This window comes from Chenopodium album, chromosome 2 (genome assembly GCF_948465745.1).
Source record: "Chenopodium album chromosome 2, dcCheAlbu1.1, whole genome shotgun sequence".
NCBI lineage: Eukaryota > Viridiplantae > Streptophyta > Magnoliopsida > Caryophyllales > Amaranthaceae > Chenopodium > Chenopodium album.
In genome coordinates this window covers 2584980-2603030 of record NC_137835.1, presented here as the reverse complement: position 1 = coordinate 2603030, position 18051 = coordinate 2584980, and the positions used below count along the sequence as shown (strand labels likewise).

The 18051-nt window shown below is 33.6% G+C and overlaps 2 protein-coding genes across 5 annotated transcripts; one reads left to right on the top strand and one right to left on the bottom strand.

The window, feature by feature from the left end:
• On the top strand, positions 1 to 1672 carry LOC145579476 (homeobox-leucine zipper protein ATHB-12-like). Its single transcript, XM_081636725.1, has 2 exons — positions 1 to 786; positions 906 to 1672. Exons 1-2 carry the CDS (start codon positions 481 to 483, stop codon positions 1230 to 1232), a joined length of 633 nt encoding a protein of 210 aa, XP_081492851.1. The 5' UTR covers positions 1 to 480; the 3' UTR covers positions 1233 to 1672.
• A 1069-nt stretch (positions 1673 to 2741) lies between these two features.
• Positions 2742 to 8631, bottom strand: LOC145579448 (mediator of RNA polymerase II transcription subunit 10b-like). Of its 4 annotated transcripts, none has more exons than XM_081636697.1 (6): positions 8288 to 8631; positions 8127 to 8225; positions 7906 to 8008; positions 7175 to 7264; positions 6934 to 6994; positions 2742 to 3013 (listed from the first exon to the last, which is right to left on the bottom strand). In XM_081636697.1, exons 1-6 carry the CDS (start codon positions 8494 to 8496, stop codon positions 3000 to 3002), a joined length of 576 nt encoding a protein of 191 aa, XP_081492823.1. In that variant the 5' UTR covers positions 8497 to 8631; the 3' UTR covers positions 2742 to 2999. The 4 variants fall into 4 exon arrangements, with proteins under 4 accessions (XP_081492823.1, XP_081492830.1, XP_081492835.1 ...); XM_081636704.1 differs by having other exon boundaries at positions 6899 to 6994; positions 8288 to 8629; XM_081636709.1 differs by having other exon boundaries at positions 8127 to 8207; positions 8288 to 8625.
• Between the last annotated feature and the right edge of the window lie 9420 nt (positions 8632 to 18051).

The window sequence follows — 18051 nt, the reverse complement described above, 5'->3', positions numbered from 1 at the left end:
GATCTAACCGCAATTCCCTTCCCATTGTTCAAATTAATAGCATCAAAGGACACGGAGGAATGGGGCTGGGGAAGGTAGTTTTAATGTAGCAAGATCAAACCCAAATGATTGCGAACAACAGTGTATAAATGGAGTCCCAGACAAGAATCTCCCACTCCACCAGAATCTCCTATGACACGGCACTAACATCGTAATCTAACTCAGGGCCCAAGACCTTAGTGATAAATCCATTTGGCATAATATATATACTTAAATCCCTTGATTTTCATATATTCACACACAATCACAAACTCACTGTTTCTGTAAAATACAGCTATATCCATCAGAGCCAGAATTTCCTCGAACCTGCACTCTTTTTTATCCAAAAGTAACACCCATCCCCAACAGCCTATAAATTGATATCAACAACAGAATTTTATCTGCAATAGAAAAGCCAAAGCAAAAAAAGAAATTTTAAAAATTCTCACATGAGCCACAGGTATGGACATTGATCCTGTAGCAATAACACAAACAAACAGCAGCAAGAAAAGATTTAGTGACACGCAAATTAAATCTTTGGAATCAATGTTTAGCTCCGAATCAAGACCGGGGTCAAAAACAAAGCAGCGGATAGCAGACCAACTTGGACTTCATCCTCGTCAGGTTTCTATATGGTTTCAGAATAGGAGGGCTCGAAGCAAGTCAAAGCAGACAGAGCGTGATTACAGTATCCTAAAAGCTTGCTATGACAACCTCGCCTCTAAGTTCGAGGTTCTTAAGAAAGAAAACCAGAGCTTAACCATTGAGGTATGATACTAACCAATCAGCTGAACTTTTTTTTTTTTTTTTTTTTTTTTTGACAAGAAACAAAAGAATTCACGCTCTAACATCCAGTTTGCACCCTTTTCATCTCTCTGTTAAAACAGATTAAACGATTAAGGAATTTAAAAGAAGGTCCTAAAGACTGCACAAGTGATTCAGCTCCTGTTACATGCAGCAGTAATGGAGAATCTATATCTTTAAGCTCACCGGAAAAGAACAAAGCTCAACCAGAAGATTACATTCAGGACAGCATATTATCCAAGGATAAATCCGAGGGGTTTATGAGTTTTGAGCAGGAGACAGACAGTCAATTTAACATGATAGAATCTGCAGATGATTCATTAGCTTCATTTAGAAACCACGACGGTCTAGAATCAGCCTATCTTATGGAGCATAATTGTATCTCAGACTGGTGGGACTTCTGGACATGATACAATCCATTAGCATATATTTTTAGCCAAGTTATTCTTCCAAATGCTGGGTTTACTTCCAGCGGCTTTGAGCCAATATAAGTAGCGGTAGGAACTCTACCACAGTAACAAACTTGAAAATGCTCTCTCTATATATATATCCCATTCATCTACCATGCAAACCCCCAGCCCCAAAACAGAAACCTCAGTAAAGGACCATCAACTCCATGTTAGACACAGGAATGAGTGCCGGGTACAAGGAACATATCCAAGTGTCAAGACATACGTAAGTGCTCAATATTTCAGACATGGAAGCAGCCCTACCATTGGACACAGTTACTGACACGGCATTTATATATATATTCCTGATAAGAAAAGACCAGTTACATAGTTTTCACGCTACAAATACTTGTACATGTATTTCACATTACTTGTCTTATACTACTTATTAAAATGATATCAAGTCCATTTGTGTTCAATCAAATAAACTTCTCCTCTTTCATTTCTCCTCAACAATTACCTGGGTACAAAACTACAAATACAATTGAAGTATTTGTGACATAATCTAAGTGTCGGGTGTGTATATATATATATATATATATATATATATATATATATATATATATATATACACACATAGGGGAAGGATCCGGTGAGAATAGGTCCATATGTGAGAATTCATACTTATATGAGAACTGATTTAAAATTTGGAACATGTGAGTAAAATTTTAGAACATGTGAGTAAAAATTTAGAAAATGCGAGTTAAAATTTAAAACATGTGACTCAAATTAAAATTCTGAACATATGAGTAATAAATTAGAACATTTGTGTGAGTAATATGTTTAGAACATCTGATTTTAGAATTAGAACAAGTGATTAAAAATTTTAAAAATTTGCTTTATGAAATTTTAAACATATGAGTAAAATTTAGAACATCTGACTTAAGATTATGAACATGTGGATAAAAATTTAGAACAAACTGATATAGAATATAGAAAGTGTGAGTAAAGAATTTAGAACATATGTGTAAAAAAAATAGAACATACGTTTTAAAATCTGGAACATATAATTAAAAATCTTAGAACACAAGTTTTAAAATTTAGAACATATAAGTTAAAATTTTGGAACAAGTTATTTAAAATTTATGACATCAAACTTAATTAATTTATGGTTTTAGAACATGTGAGTACTAAATTAGAACATTTGATTTAATTTAGAACACACAAGGAAAAGTTTAGAACATCAGATTTAAAATTTAGAACATACGAGTAAAAATTTAGAACATAAAGAGTGTTCTCACATATGAAAAATTCTCACATAAGAAAAATTCTCACAAGAGCCTTCCCCTATACACATGTATATATATATATATATATATGTATATATGTATGTATATATGTATATATGTATATATATATATATGTATGTATATATATATGTATATATATATATATGTATATATGTATATATATATATGTGTATATGTATGTATATATATGTATGTATATATATATTGCATAAATACACTGCAATATACACTGCAATATTGCATAAATACACAAGAAATAACTCTTCTCATCAAACACCTATAAATTCGACAAGAAAATTCAAATTTTATGGTTTGCTACAATGCTACACATACAACACAAGCATTTAATGCACAAAACATAGATCTCGCTCTACACACACACAAACAACAAAAACTGTATAAATAGTCCAGACAGGACAGAATATTCAAGTAACCAGCCAAACCAGGTCCTCTTCTGCTTGTGATAAAATTCAACCTGTCATCCATATCTTCCTGCCATTTATAAAACTATTTTAAAATCTCTTCCTCAACAAGTCTACAATGAATGACTATGCACCAGCTCCAAAATCAAGCAAAAACGGGAGATAGAGTTCAATTACAAGTTCCCTATAAAAGAGACACGGCATGAAGCTACCAAAAGCATAGGTCTAAAGTGAAGCTGAGATCACAACCTACTCCTACAAAGAAGCTTGACTCCCAAACGATCCTATCATTCCTTTCCCACCAAATCACCAACAAGACAGAAAATGGATATTCCCTTTCCAAACTCACAAAATGGTCTAGCAAATGATCTACAATAGCAGGTGAGCTACACCACCTCATACCACAACTATTAACCTTTTTATTGAGGTGATACACACTTTTTAGTCTAGGGCATAAATCCTAGAACTCATTCTACACCATAGCACATAAATCTCAAGCAACGAGCAGTCAAGCACAAAAACTGAAGATGAAGACTAAATCCTACATTCCACAATAAAAACTGCTGATTCCATTTGCATTGGCATGTCAGCTACTTAATACTAATTACCATTTCTCTTGGGGAAGGGGGCGTTGAGGAGGTTATTAAAATCCTGAATTACGTTCTACATAGATGTTAAGCTACCACAAATCTCCAACACTACATTCACTCAAAGCTATGCAAAAAAATAACCCTCCAAAAAAGCCAGATACTATCACAATGTGAGGATTGATCAACAGCAGCTAGCCCAGCAAACCTAATATACTTCATAAATTTCCCAAAGTAACAAGATTGATAAAGGCATCAAACTTATTGAATCCAATTAGTCTTAATTACTTCATGATGTAAGCAGGACTACAGCTAAGAAGCTAGTTATAGGATTGGAAAATTTCTCAACAGCCACAGTTTTATCTCCAACAACTATGTAATATAACTCTTCTATACTGCTCACTGTACCTACATCACTAGCAGCAATAATTTCTTAGTATCCTTACAGCCTCATTTCTTGCTTGAATTCTAAATATACAGATTTCTCTTTTCTTCTCGCTAACATTAATCACATTCCTAATTCTCTTGGAAGCAAAAGATACTATCTCTTGGACCAAGGAGGCTATTCTTGTAAGATTCCCAGAGCAACAGAGGAAAACACCATCTGATTTGAATTTGTCATTTGTCCATTAACAGCACCCCCACCCCCACCCTCCAGGGCAGTCACATGGCCAATCCTGACAATTCCCCTTTTACAGCCACAAGGTTATATGTACCTAACTACAGATCACATCCCTTCCTGAACTAGTGTTTTATTTATCTATCCCTTTACTAAGCCCAAATCAAATATACAATAAAATTTTCTGTGCGTTAAGGCAGTTATTGCCTTTGAATATAATGAATTTGCCTACATATTATCTTACCACAACCTAAAAAAACTAACTAAAAAAGTAAAAAGTGTATACACGACAAGCCACGAGGTTAATTGTGCCTTTCTACGTATCATATTTCTTCTTGAAACAATGCTTTTACTATCCCAGTACTAAGACCATATAAAAAAAACACAACAGAATTTTCAGTGCATTGAGGCCAAGTAAAAGGAAATTAGTTCCTTTGAAGATGATGAAACTGTATATTATCGTACCACAAGCTAAAAGAACAGCAGCAACAACCACAAGATATGGACAATTAGACAAATTTTTTTTAAGTTGTTTCAATCAATCAACTTATCAAAGATAAAGGTTAACTTTTTAATTTGCAATATGTTATCTCACAACAAAAGAGCTCAAGACAAAAAGATTAACGTCCATTCAAGAGAGACATGAACACATTAGTACATATGATTGGCTTCATACATGGGCTAAGTTCGCTCAGAAGATTTGTCAGCTCTTGTTATGGACTGGGTCAATGGAGTCAACACCTCAAGTCAACCACCACTTTTGGTGTACACGAGGCGCACAAAGATGGGGCAGCAAGGGTCAAAGGTAGCAAGGAACAATGAGCAACAAGACAAAGCTAATTAAAGAGAAATTACGGAAAGAAAGCAATTCACTTCAACAATGTCCATTGATGGTTTTTCTATTTTAGCTAATTATGTCACATGTATTATCTAAGTCTTGAGTATAAGTATTGCAGTCTAGCATTAGAAAAAGGTATCCAGAAAATTGAGTGAAACCTTGGTGAGATTTGTGGCCTAAAGTCACTGTGAGACTCATAGCCTAAAGTTATGCTTATCCTCCTTAATCTGTAATTCGATTTGCTAATTAATAGAAGTACTCAAGCTTTTTCCTTAATTGTGTTGATTTTCATATTATCCAATTGTGCAAACTCTGGTACATAACAGCTCTCATGTCAAAACTAAAGAAATAATACATGCAAATTATTTCTTGTTGAAAATTCCACCAATTCAACTAGGGGCAGGATGTTGACATAATAGGTCTGATCACACTCACTGATGACCTAGCAAATTTAATCCATGTCCACAAGCTGCATACGTCACTGGATGCCATGTTATTAATTTGTATGAATCAGTCAGTAAGGGTGTCCAGCACTTTATTGTTTAAAGAATTTCACTTTTTCTTCTTACTGTATATCCATCAACTTCAGCAATAATCTACAAGCTTCCTCAGTTCCTAGATTTTCCACACTTATTATTGCTTAACCTCTAGGAAAACAGATTATTTCCGGAGACAGTCGGTAATCAAGTATGTAATCCAAATACAAAGAGACTCTATCTGCTCCACCATGCAAAGCCCTGAGGGCCCTGACAATTTTCTATTGACTAGTTGCTATCAGTCCTCAAACATCCTCATAAAAGATCTCTAATTCCAATAGCTAAAGCAGCATTAAAATCCCCATCTCAGCTGCATTGTTCACAGCAAACTTCAAAATAATCTCAATGCCAACAGCAGCACCTTATGCCTTCAACTCTTAATGCCCAAAGAATAAATCGTTTAAGTATCCAAACCAGCTTACTCTAAACCCAACTGAAAGAAATCAAGTTACAAAATTTGTATTGAGTGACCCGATTTGCCACATTCTCATACAGATAACAAGGGCATCAATTAAGTAAGTTAAAATGAAAATCACTGCATAGCCTGTCCTCAAGCTAATCTCACTGAGTGATCTGTACAATATTCAACCTCACAAGCATGTAGCAAATTGAATTTTTAACTCTTCACACAGTGTTCAAAATTACGCATTTGTACACATGCGGCAAACAAATTTGTCGTTACAATCTCAAACACACCTCAAATTACTTCAAGAAAACTTGCCATCACATACTACGTATATCTTTTGGCTCAACCATGGACAGCATTTAGGGATGCCCAAATTTATGCTTCAAACCCCATGTAAGTGTTATGTTCACAACTACTAAGTTTAAAGACTAACTACAAGATGCTAACCTAGCCAACCTGCCAGACATCACATGCTTATCTTATTATTACAGAGCAGCTGCAGTTTATGAGTATCAACAGACCTAAAGCTTGTTACAACTTAGAACGACAACAGCAGCAACAACAACAGCAAACCAACAAGACATCAAAAATCAAAAGCTCTCACAAGACCGTCTCATCTTGTGTATAAATCATGAGTAACCAAGTGCACTGATAATTCTTCATCTTGTTTCAGGCTTACAGATGGCATTCATAATTACATTGACAAGTCCAAACAAGTATATAAGCCATTATGCACAAAAGAGCATATTTGAAGATTATATAACATCATTGACAATTTGACACCAAAAGATACAACATACAGGTAATCGCATATTCACATGTTAAATAACAGATAAGTTGAGAGTCTTGAGACTATTAGGTTACAAAAACCTCCACCGTATAAATGGCCACCTATACTAACATTTAAGCGAATATAATACTCATAGACACACCTTGAAGCTACACGTATTGTAAGAACAGTCAAAAAACCTGATTTTTCTCGGATATCAGAACCTATAGCTCACCCTTGACCTTCACATCTCCATTAGGCAGTGCATTCTGGGTTTGTGCCATCCTTTTCATATCCTGTATAAAACCTATAAGTTAGATCCTAATAGAATAAGACACACATAATCCCTCCAAAAGAGCTTATCAGATTTAAAGACAGGCATAACAATATAGTTTGTACAATCAGACTCAGTTACATTGTTTCTCTGGATTAAGAGGAGGGGGGATTTGCATATAAATAACAATGTACAAACTTACAGCAGCAGCCGAGGCACGTATATCTCTATATTCCTCCACTTCAGCGGGAAAAGCTTGTTCAAGTTCCTCAAGCATATGCTTTCGCAAACTCTGTGAAGCAAATAAAAACATTATTATTCATCACTTATTCTCATTAACCATTAAACAAACGTGATTCAATAAGTAAGAGAGAAACGGACACAAAGAGGGAAGAAAATAAAGTCTAGATGTTAACGCATCAAAACTACACTCATTGAGTCATTGATGCCATAATTTTTCTATGGCCATGTAGCCAACCATTTAAAGAAAAAGATTTCAAGAACAAACCAAGAAATAATAACCTGAGGCTAACTTACACTATGTTCTCCCCAACTTGTTAAAATAAGTTTCAGCAAATTTAAGTAAAATTCGACAAATATAAGTTAAGCGTAAACCTTCATTCATCTTCTCTGCAAGAAGAAAGCTACATATGTCATTTATAGTAAAATTGTCAAGTTGCAACAGCCACCATAAATCAGCACAACAATGCCCTTTTCATGAGAAACCATCAAGTGGTCTTGCCAGAGATTTGCACAAGTCTTTCATTCAGTGTAAATGACTGAAGGATTACCCACCAACATCCAACCTTATTATAAATCAAATTTCAAGGAAGCGATTTCGAACTGGCTATTAAGAACATCCATGGTGAAATCACTGAAATGTGCAAAAAGTTAAAAAATGTAATCATACAGAAAAGGGATCAATTTGATTACCTTAAAAGCATCAGTTTTGCCTTTAGTGCTCTGGTTTTTGGCAATACAGCTATTAAGAACATCCTTGGTGAAATCATCAGGATTCTTCCCATCATCAATTAAACTAACAACACAAAATAGATTCAAGTAACTAATACAGAACGAAAATAGTAATAATTAAATACAAACAAATAAATCTAAAATAATTGAAAACAATTACAAAATTAGGAAAAAATACTGACTTGAGAACCTCCATGGGAATCTGAATATCGCAATTTCCAGACAATTTCATCATATTATCAAGCTCCATCACCAAAGAATTTCTAACAAAACAGAAAACCCTAATTCTTTAGAAAACCCGTTAAAATTGAGAAAATTAGGGTTTAAAGGAGAGAGAAAGTACATGCGTTGAAGGAGAAGAGGCTGAGAGGTGACATTGAAGGAAGATACAGTGAGGTAAAGCTGATGAAGAAGGCCCAAAGTTTTGTCAATGGAGTTGGTGACGTCACTAAGGTTTTGCTTCGCATCATCCGAGGTTGTTCCTTCATTGTTGTTGTTGTTGTTGTTGTTGTTTCCAGCTGCTGCTGCTGCTGCGTTTTGGGCGGAATCCATGGATGGTTTCGATTTCAGAAAGTTGTTACAGTACAATTTTTGCACAACTTCTTCTTCTGGAATTCTGGTTTTGATTTCGGGTTTTTTTGGGGCTTACTATTGTTTTGGACTTTGGATTCAAAGGCCGTCAAAGGGTTTTACGGTAATCTGGTAGACAAGAGATCAATACAATTTGCTTAATTAGATTATAATTTTCCAATTTAATCTAATCTGATTAATCTTTGAAATTATACTTTTTTAAAAAAAAAACTTTTACAATTATGACTTATGAGAGTGAGGAATTAGTTCAAGTGGTTAAAGCTTCCCTCCCGATTTCAGAAAATTCTGAGATCGATTCTCATCCCCGTCCTACTTATGTGATATTATACTCCCCTTATTTCATACGAGTAATTATTACCTTCTTTCGAAAGCCACAACACTAAAGATTACACCATAATTAAGAGGAATTTAGCATAATCATATAAGAAAAGACTCACAACTAGACTCCATCTCTCAATGCAAGCATAAGAGTGACTACATGAGCAATAAGTGGTCATCCAATTACACATGTAATTAACCAATTCTTCAACAATCAATCATCAACCCAAAATGAACATGTAAGCACAAATATCAATCAACCCATGGCTTAGTTGGGTGGGTCTTCACCCAACCCCTAGCTAATTAACTACTCACTAGTCATGGTGAAGAACATCATAACAACAAATTCTAATTCTAGCATTAATCTAACAAGTTGAGAAAAGTAATAAGAACAAGGTAAATTGAACATGCAACAACAATTAATGAGAAGATCTAAGAGATAAAGGGCCTAAGAAGATTAAAGGGAAGAAGATCCAAAAAAAAAAAAAGCTAAGGGTCGTATTTATACGCCCAAAAATTACATCGTAAAATCCGTCAAAAATCGGGTTCAAAACATTAGGAGCTCCCGCTCCTTCTGATAGGAGCGCCCACTTCTCAGGCTGGAGCGCCGCTCCTGGTCTCTCTGTGTGCCCGCTCCTTGCTGCAGCATAGAAGGCAGAATGTTGGAACACGGTTAGGAGCGCTCGCTCCTCTGAGTATGCACGCCCGTTCCTGCTTGGAGCAGGGGAGGCAGAATATGGTGCTGGGAATAGGAGCAACCGCTCCTTTCAAGGTGCACGCCCGCTCCTTCCTGGTGTATGCTTCCTCAAGAAAGTCCTCAAGCTCATGCTACTTACCCACATTCTCATTGCACCTACAAACACGAGCACACAAATAAAAAGAAACGGGGAAGCCAAAAGATGCAATTTAGCGCAAAAGAAGTTAGAAAAAGGGATTAAAGTAGGGGAAAGAGTACAAAAATTGTGTTAAAAATGCCATGATAAGTGGACAAATAAAACACTTATCAAGGTTCTAATCTCCTCCAATTGCTTGTTGTGGATAATTGAACACACACGGTTCCCCCTATCAAGTGCTCCAACATCATATCCATATGGTGATAACTAAATATACTCTCTCCGTTACGAATTACTCGCAACAATTACTAAAAATGGTTGGTACACATTACTTGCAACAAACTTTTTTCTTTCCTTTTTTAGTAAGTTTTTTGTGTGAATTTTACAAAATCACCTTTACTTTTTTTTAAACACCCTTATTAAACTATTGATTTTATCTTAAACTTCAACCCTAACATTGATTAACTTAACCATTTCCACCTAAATCATTCACCTTCCATCTAAATTCACCATCACCTTCATTAGTATCCTCCTCCTCCTCCTCCTCCTCCTCCTCCTCCACCACCACCACTACCACCAATCTTTATTCTCTATTCATCAACCCAAAAAATTCCCTATCTTTGTTCATCTCCCCTCAATTCGACCGCAATTTTCTATGGAGACTGCCACCGTCGTCAGAATTCAGTTACGCCATCCATCCCCTTTCTTGTTACCGCCTTCGTTTTCTCTCTCTTCCTTTTCTTATTGTCTCGTCGTTGCCACTGTAGCTCAAATTTGAAGGTTTTATGGTCAAATTTAACCATGAAAACTCTAGATCTAGAGTTTTGATCGTTAAATTTGATCATTTATAGCTTTAATTCGAGATGGAGAAGGCATTAGTAGATTGTGGGTTCGTGGTTGTGGGTTTAGGGGTGCGGGGTTCGAATTCTGGGTCGCGGGTTTTGGGTTTCTGGTTCTGGATTTTGGGTTCGTTGATTGCGATTTGTGGTTATGGATTTGTGGGATGGGTTTTGAGGTTGTGGGTGTTCCTGCTAATGGGTTGTGGTGGGTTCGGTGTTTCGTGGGTTCGCGCTACTGCGAGTGGTTTCGTGGTGCTACTGTGCTAGGTGGTGGTGATAGGTGGTGGTTCGTGAATTGTTGGGTTGTGGTGGTTTGTTAAACTTGATTTTTTTTTTTTTTTGGTTTGTTAATACTTAAGTATACCCTTATTTTTCATTAATCAAGCTGGTCTTTTGCCTAGGAGTCCGCAATTCCCTCCTTTGTTTCGAGTAATTTGTAATGGAGGGAGTATTAGTGATTGAAGTATTCTATTGACAAGCGAGAAATAAAAAGAGGTGGATTTTTTTTTTTTTGAGAAATAAGGAATGAAGTATAGGGGAAGTAAATTAATATTTAACGACAAAAATGGTCCCATTACATATTTTTACATTTCTTGTACTTTTGAAAATATGAAAAAGTTGTAAATCAATTTTTTTTAATCAAAATAAATACGTAGTATTTTATATGTATTTAGTGTTTATAGTGTATTTTTTTTTTCTTTTTTTAATTAGTCCATTTATTTTCATCTTTACAACATGGCTGTGAATGATGATTATGATATAATGAGAGGTCGAGTAGGTGATGTGTCGTATTAAAAGGTTCTATGTGTCACATATACATTTTAAGAACGCCTACAAAATTTTGTTAAAAAAAATATAAATTATTAAAAATTGATATTTTTAGAAAATAAATTATAAACCGAATTTAACAACAAGCATATTGTAAATTACTACTTCATCGAGTGTCGAGGCTAGTCCTTGATTATGACTACTAAACCACAAAAATTTATGGTGAAAGATGTGTTCAGAGAAGCAAAAGCCCGAATACCTGGAAGCCTGAGATGGTCAAGATAAATTGTGATGCTGCGATTATTGATGGTGGCTGGGTTAGCCTTGGTGTCATACAGGGGCGGATCTGTGTTGGTGCACACTGAGTCACGTGACTCAGCAGCACCAAAAAAAAATTATTTTTTTTTTAATAAAAATATCAAAGAGACCGCTTATTGTAGAAAGGCGGTCTCTTTGATGCTGCTAACAGAGCTGACGCAGGTTTCCTTTTATAAAAATAATATCAAAGAGACCAGCTATTAAGGTAAGTGGTCTCTTTGATGCTGCTATTACATTTCACATTTTAGAGCTGCTTTCTTTCTTCATTAAAGAGACCGGTTATACTTAATAACAGGTCTCTTAAGTTATTTCATTTTTTTACTTGATAATTTTTGCTTCTATTTATAATTTTATATCCTATATTTGTGCAACCAATTTTAATATTTTCCCACAAATCTAAATAAAAAATCATAAACTTAATGTAATAGTTTTATATTACTATTTGTTTGTAACATGTTATTTGTAATATTTTCAACTTGTAAGATTGAATTTTTAAGTAGTATGGAGTATTTGGTTGTATTATGGATTTTTGTGTCCTATTTTAGATTGAAATCGATGTGGTGAAATATAGTTTTTTTTTATATATATATATATATATAATTTTTGGAATGAAATTAATTATGAACAAGATTTGGAAAAATTATTTGTACTTTCACAAGTAATCAATAATTGATAGTGACTCATCAAGTCGGAAATCCTGGATTCGCCACTGGTGTCATAGTCATGAATGGGCAAGGTGAAGTTCTGGTTGCAGGAACAAGAAAAGTGAGGGGCTGCTTTCCACCAGATATTGCAGAATGTATGGCAATTCGTTTCGGTTCTTTGCTTAGCAAACACTTTGGGTTTAAGTGCGTGGTGATGGAGTCTGACTCCCAAGTTGTGGTGGATCGTTTGGATAAAGCTGCTACGTTCTTCACCGACCTTGCTAATATTTTAGGTGATGTTTTAGCTATTTGTAGCAATTTTTACTTTGTAACTTGGATGGGAACTTTGTTGCCCACCACCTTGCTAGATTAGTGACGTTTGGGGTCGAACAAGTATGGGTGAATCATGTTCCATACGAGATCTCACCGTATGTATTCTCGGATACTCTATCCTTTTCTTAATTTAATATAGCAATACTCTTTCATTCAAAAAAATCTAAAAAGATTTAAAGATTTTTTATTTTAAATAATTTAAATAATCTAATATATATATATATATATATATAAAGCTAAACTTTTCGCCAACTGTCATTCCACCTTGGATAGATTTTAATAGACTTCATACATAAAAATCGCCAAATGTCGCACCACCTTGGATAGATTTTAATAGACTTCATACATAAAAATCGCCAAATGTCGCACCACCTTGGATATATTTGGATAGACTTCATAAGATAAAAAAATTAATTTAGAATAAGATTGTTAGTTTAGAATTTTATTTTCGATAAAATACCAAATAATAAACTTATAATTAGGCCATAAGGCAACATCATTTAGTGTTTTAATTTTTCACTTTGTAGCAAAAAAAAAAAAAGAAGTTAATTTAGAATTCTATTTTCAATTAAATTGAATCATAATATACTTTTTATCTTAAAAGTCTATAAACAACTCGGGCATCGCACGGGGCACAAAACTAGTATATATATATATATATATAAAGGGAGTTTTTTCCCGAGTTTTTAGAGAGCCACGTAGGATCTAATTTTCTCAGCGCGCCATGTAGGATTATAAATCTTAGTAGTAGCCAATTAAATAAGAGATTATTAATTTCTTTTAGAATTAAATAATTTAAATGCCATGTAAGCAAAATTGGCGAATGAGATTTTTAAGTTTAAATTAATTAAATATTATATATTATCTTTTAATATTAGGAATTTTATCTAAATATATAACAAATTTTAGACTCATAAATACAAAAAAAAAAAACATTATTTAAAAAAAATCAAACAAACCGTGCATCGCACGAGTTTCATCTAGTTATAAATAGATTAGAACCAATAAACCATTGTATCTATTCCTATTAAATAAAATCAATCATACAACTACTATCAACCTTTTTTTTTTTTTTTTGATATTTCGTTTATAACCTCCAATATTTTTTTATCATATAAGTATTAAACACTTTTTTATTGATTAAATTTACTCAAATTTAAATCTTGTGGATAATATTTACGAAAATAAAGTTTATCCGTCTTTTTTTCTATTCTAAATGGTTAATAATAATGTTCAATCATCACTCCTTTTTTCTATTAATTCTTTGTTAGTTGGAACATTTTGATAAAATGAGAAATTTTTGATTAAATTGTCAATAATAAAGGAATTGCTATTATTTTAGGTTATGCACATTAAACAAGTATATAGAATGTAATAAAGGAACTATTATTATTATTAGTTATATATATATAATATATTAAGCTTAGAATTCATAAATGCTTGATGATTGACTCATGCCAATGGTATTTGATGAGAAATTTAACCATTTTGGTTGTATTGTTAAACACTTCAACTGAATACATGCCCTAAACACAAAGAGAATAGCTCAATTTGTGTGTTCAGATTGTTAAAGATACTATGGTTTAAAATATACAATAAAAATAAAAGCCTTTGATTTATAGTCAATCTGATGCTCGTTTTTATATCACAATTTTAAAATAAATGCTTGTATCAAGCACATTACAAATGTTCCATTTGTTCCTTTTCTATTCAGACAACTTGGTGTCTTTTTATTTACAAGTACCATATGTTGTGGCTTGTGATAAACCAACACTTAACTCACAAAAGTAGAAATTTTTTATTTGATTAGCAAAGATGCTGTAATTATTTTTTTTATTTTATTACAAGGGCAGGGGTGAGAATTGATCCACGATCTTGTGAAAAGCGAGAGGAAGTTCTAACCGCTTCAACTATCCCTCACTCTTGTATAAACTAATGATGGTAGATAGTAAAAAGTAATACCCGAGTATATTACTACGATAAAAGTTTCTGCAAAATTTGATGCCTGCCTACATGACCTCTTTATTTATTTTTTTTTTTTTTTAGTGTTTAGAGATCCACAAGGGCAGGTGATGAGAATCAATTCTAGCCTCCTAGAATCTCCTAAAATCAGGAGGGAATCTCTAACCACCTCTATCTCCTAAAATCAGGAGGGAATCTCTAACCACCTCTATCTCCCACTCTCTACCTAGCCTCTTCATGAGGAAGTATATATGCATCTAATAATGATTTTGATTGTAAACTCTAGCTAGCTTCTAGCAGAGTAGCTAGCTAGCATGCAAGGGACCAAGCAAAGGCCTTCGATTACATTGATTACTAGCTAGTTGTGTGCCTCATTGACCAATTATCCTCACGCAAATCCTATCCTATGCTAAGCTGAATTTTAAATAAGTGGAATTAACATACCTATTACCTAGTAATTTAGGATACAAGGTCGTCTTCTCATATGATAATTATAGGTTCACAATTGTTAAAAATCCTATATATAATCCTATTAAAGCCTATATGTGTTAATCATTAATCCTCGAATATACAGTAATTAAATTAGATCAAGTTGATCTATATAAAAAAAAAATAATAATAAAAAAATAGATATTATACTGATGATATTTGCAATAGAAGATATAAAAGCTCTCTTAAACCCAAAGATCAACTAACATAATTTATTATTAAAAAAAAAAAAACCTCAAATGCATTTCAGAAAAAGCTTGATTATTAGTCAAAGAATCTCATTGATGAGCAAGAAGATTTAATTTGTTTTAGTCTCGTAACAGAATTTTGATTTGTTCTTTTAGTAATTTGACCTATATCGGCTATATGCCTTTATGGCTATATGGCTTACTTCTTTAATACGATTTAATCTTTCCTTGAATGGACTTATTAATTTTCAGAATTTAAGGATCTAGGAAACATTATGCCTACATTGATCCTATGTTATCCTAGTTTACTTTGAAACATAAAAATAAAAATATTGCTAGAGAACCAAATGGTTGAGGCCTAACAATATGTTTTATACTCTATCACTAATCTACTCCCTCTGTTTTTCAATACTTGCTCCATTTCTCCATGCGCGGAGTTTTGGGAGAAATTGGAGAAAGTAATAAAATATGAAGGTAGTGGGATAGTTGAGAAAATAAAAAAATTGTACAAAAACAAAAGTAGTGGAAGAATAGGAGGAGAGAGAATATTATGTTGGGTCCACTAAGTGTGAGTAATGAATTAAATATTGTAAATGCTTTCCAAAAAAGGAAATGGAGCAAGGATTTAAAAACGGCTGGAAAAGGAAAGTGGAACAAGTATTTAAAAACGGAGGGAGTATCACCCTTCCTCACATTGAAATGTGGATACAATACACGCCCACCCATATACTTGCTGCGAACTAAAGGGGGACGGATGAGATTTGAACCGGTGACCTTTGTGTCACGCTGGCTCTGATACCATGTTAGAGGACCAACTCAATAAAAAACTTAAGCTGATGATTGAGGCCCGGAAATATGTTTTATACTCTATCATGGTATAAAACATATTCCTGATCAACCCAACCAAAAGCTTAAGGCTTAAGCTGATAGTTGAGACTCAGATATATGTTTTATATATACTGTATCAAATATAATATAATCATCCATCAAATTAAGATTTTATGTTAATCTAATAATAAGTTGATCTCCATATTGCTATAGAATTTGACGAGTCAAAGTTGTACGTACGTGAGGAAGCTAGCTTAATTAGCTAAGGTTCGTTGCAACTATATCAAATTCTCTAAAATATCGTGTGGCAATCAATGATGTTACAAGACTTCATTAGACAACATTTGATGCCGTCAACCAAAATGTGCAACTCTCCTAGAATTGAGTTTTAATTAGCAATTTAGCATCAAACATACATTTGATTAAGTATATTATAACATTGCTACATAAAAATAAACTAGGAAGATTTTATAGTTGGTAGCATTGCTTTCAACTTGGCATATAGATAATTGGCAGTCATTGTCTTTATTAGCAATTTAGCATCATCAATCTTTTCGTACAAAAAGAGAACTCGTATAATTGTTTGAATCCAATTCCAAAAACAGATTTAATTATTTCTTCAAACGACGACTTTGACTGATCCTTTGTTGTTGAAAACTTTTAGCTCCAAGCAAGAAAAATTAGTCGATTATTAGAGTATAACTAGACGAGGTTTATTTCCCAATCAGTTTCTTCTTCTTTTATGTTATTCTATCATACAACTAGAGCAATATGCTATATTTCTAAATTTCTAAATCAGATTCACTTGTTTTGATACAAAAAATAGATTAGTATCTCCTTCAATAACGAAATCATAATGCAATGATGAGCACTAAGATATTCCCACTAGTTAAAAATCCCACTTGTTTGCCAAGAGAAAAATGAAAAATAATTACAAATTAGTATTTTAGCTGAGGACTCTATCACACTTTGAATGAGATAGTCCACTTCATAAATTTAAGGAAGTTTCATTCCAAAAACATATAACAATAGCAGGAAAAATAGCCTCTTACTACAAAGTGTTTAGCTCTCTCATATTTTATCAATGTGGCATATGTGGGACATTACTTGTATTATTGTTTAGAATGGTTACCCTTTAATATGGGTTTTAGATTAATTTCACGAGTAACAAGCAACAGGCCACCAGTCCTTGTCAAAAGAGAGATTTGACTACATACAAACGTGATCACAATGCAATATTCAATATTAGAATTTATAAACATGATCACATGAGTTTGTCATGTAGATAGTACAAGAAGATAACAATATATTTGTAACACTATGCACACGGGTATGCTTAAACATGCATTCACACGTACACTTTTAGTTTTATCAGAACAAATTACAATTAGCAATATATATTATAGTTTATAGATAAAGATGGGGAATAAAAACTTGTGGCATACCCTTAATCTCAACAACTAATTCAGGACCTCATTGGTACATCCACACGCATGTACACACACGCACTCACAACTACTTATGTGTGTGCATTGTATTATCCTGAATATAGCTAGACACCTTGTTGCTGGCTAAGGTAATGCCTTAATTCTCTTAAATAAAAAGAAAACAGTAGATTGAAGCTGGCCATTTGCCCTTTGGTGAGGCTCATAGTTCATATTGGATTCTATTATACTAAAATATCGTCCCTTTTCATAGCTTAAGGGGAAAAGAAAACGCTAAGCTAGTCCTAATCATAATGAGTCAAACCAAACAACAACTTGCTAATAACCAGGTAATAAAAACCAAAAAATAACGGTCACCCATCGATCGACCGATAGGCAAATACGAGGAAACCTAGGTTTTAATCAAAGTCATTATATGTTGCATCAAATTTTGAAACAAGTGCAAGTTGGAGACTTGGGGTCAACTCTTCATACATCTTTGTAATTTTATTAAGGCTAGTAGGCTAATGGCATGTATAATGGGAAATATAAAATATTACTTCAACTCCATA